Below are 2,500 nucleotides of genomic sequence, written 5' to 3' on the forward strand. Positions count from 1 at the left end.
TTTCCATTGCTAGACACCCAGTCATACTTTTGAATGGTCGTGCAACACTCTCTCAATTCCCCCCGAGACAGGAGAAATCCGTATTCACCTCTTAACACTTCCTCCTACAATGATGTAAAAATCGTCATTTTGCATCATTGTAGGAGGAAGTGTAAGAGAGGTGGATTTCTGTTGTGACTACAAGCCTTTTTCCCACCCTTTCAACCCCGCCCATAGGGGGTTGGACCTAATACACTAACAGACCTATACTCATGAACGGCGTGACGTTTTCCATGTGCGTTACGCCCATTTGTGGGGGAAAACAACCCATGCAAGTCAATTGGTGATGTTGGGGTTTAATAAACGTAAGATACGGACCTGTAGACTATCGTTGTTCACGCGCAACATGCCGAAAACGTGTTGTGTTGCCGGCTGTTCAAATAATATAGCCAAACAGCCGTGGCTGAAGCATGGAATGTGTTCATTTAGGCTAGCCGATTTAGCATGTAAGTCAATGAGACATTCGGTTTGTTTTCACCCATAAAGGGGCGTAATGCAAATTTAAGAGCAAAGTACCCGGATGGCCATTCATGAGTATATCTGCCTGGGTGTGGCCTGTGGAACTTGAGCATTGCACTGCATTATGGGGATTGTTGTCACAAATCCTCACGCACTAAAAAGTCATTTTCTGCCTTTTCTCGGCCAAGAAGGCACCAAATGAGAAATTTATGCTACTATTCTACTACTTATATGACCCACTTTCAATACATATTCATGTTTCCACCGGTGGAATGCCCCTTTCAGAACTGATTCAACAGATAGACACAATGAAATCTAGAAATAGAATAGAATAGAATAGAATAGTCCATAACAGAATAGAATAGAATGTAGTGGTGCAGCTCGTCACTGCTGAGCACCAGGGCAGCTGGGGACACGGCAATGCAACATTGATCAGTGTCTCTTTGTAACCAATACACAAATGGGGGCGCTGAGGCTCAGTGGGGTGGTGTGGCGTACCATTACGCCAGGGACCTGTGTTTGATTCCGGTCCAAGGTCATTTCACCATCCCATCTCTCTATCTCCCCACTCATTTCCCATCTCTCAAGCTGTCCTATCTGAATAATAGAGGTGCAAAAGGCCAAACTAAATAAATAAAAAATACTTTAATAGAGTGGGAATGCAGCTCGCCACTGTACAGCCACTGGCAGCGGCTCCATCGCAGCAGACACCTAAATAGAAATAGAATAGGAGCACTAGGGACACCTGCAGGGTGGAGGGAGTGCAGCTTGCAAATAGGTCTCTCTATTCCCAGGGACTCCATTGTAGGAGTCACCTGAGGAGGGAAGTCATAACTCAACACATTTTATATGTGGATATTTTTTATGTAATATTTTTCACTCTCATTTGAATCTTAAATAACATTTTTTTCTATTACCTGAATCTTTGTTATTTTTCATTTCATTATCACAGTGTGTGTTGGGATGCTTTGCTTAGTGTCTTGTCATCAACCTCTGCAAGTGAGAGTGGACTGGAAAATCACCGGTTCAGACTCATGATGTCACAATACACTCTGCCACTCTATTAGCTAGAAGCTGCACAGGTGTGGCCACAAGGAACACCACGAACAACTGCCAGTTTTTTACATTTTGAATTTGAATTTGCTATCAGCCTGCCTGCATTACCAACTGTCATAACACCAATTCAAGAAATTGGCAAAGCTGTTTACTGAGCCACGGCAGTTATAACTTCTTTTTTCAGTAACGCTCACAATAAAAGCCACGTTTTTGCAAGTTCATCCTGCCAAATGCTTACTGTGAATTGGATTTTTTTTGTCAAATCTTTCATGAGTGAGGGAAAATTAAAGTTAGTAAGAGTAAATAAAAAAAGTTTGGTTCTGTCCAAATGAGTGATGCATGTGTAGTTGCATGTCCGCGTGACTGACCTGTCTGACCAGTGCCAGCTGCATAGAGAGGTAGAGAGCGATGTGAGCATCCTGAGGGTCCATGTCATGAGCCCTGTGGAGGATGGAGCAGACTGTTTTAGACCCTGTCTATGGAGAATTTTGCGAACACACATGTTGTACCCTTTTATTTACAAGTAAACAGAGATTAAGTCCCTACGAATATATATATATAAAAATTAAATGGCGTGTTTATAGGAAAATGGAGAAAAATATGTTTTTAAACATATCCGAGGCCTTAGTTAAAATGCACATAAGCATGCATATACCCATACAAGCATGCATATGCACACAACCCCACAGGCACACACACACTTGCATATGTGCACACTGTGTGTTTCCCTTGTGTGGAAACTGGGGTCAATGTCATCAATACATACATACTTCTGTAATTCCTGAAGTGCCCGTTGATTTAATTCATCCCGCTCAGCCTTCAGAGCAGCTGTAAACACACACACACACACACACACAAACACACACACACACACACACACACACACACACACACACACACACACACACACACACACACACACACACACTTAATTACTGAATGCATT

General features: G+C 42.6%; 1 protein-coding gene across 1 annotated transcript in view; it reads right to left on the reverse strand.

Annotated features, from left to right (window-relative positions):
* The window catches only part of ttc7a (tetratricopeptide repeat domain 7A), a 68,630-nt gene that overhangs the window by 27,733 nt on the left and 38,397 nt on the right, over positions 1-2,500 (reverse strand). The window contains exons 14-15 of the mRNA XM_063191516.1: positions 2,325-2,382; positions 1,923-1,995 (exon numbers count right to left, since the gene is read on the reverse strand). Coding sequence (XP_063047586.1) covers positions 1,923-1,995; positions 2,325-2,382 — 131 coding nt within the window. The remainder of the gene's footprint in view (positions 1-1,922; positions 1,996-2,324; positions 2,383-2,500) is intronic.

This window comes from Engraulis encrasicolus, chromosome 24 (genome assembly GCF_034702125.1).
Source record: "Engraulis encrasicolus isolate BLACKSEA-1 chromosome 24, IST_EnEncr_1.0, whole genome shotgun sequence".
NCBI classification, from domain to species: domain Eukaryota; kingdom Metazoa; phylum Chordata; class Actinopteri; order Clupeiformes; family Engraulidae; genus Engraulis; species Engraulis encrasicolus.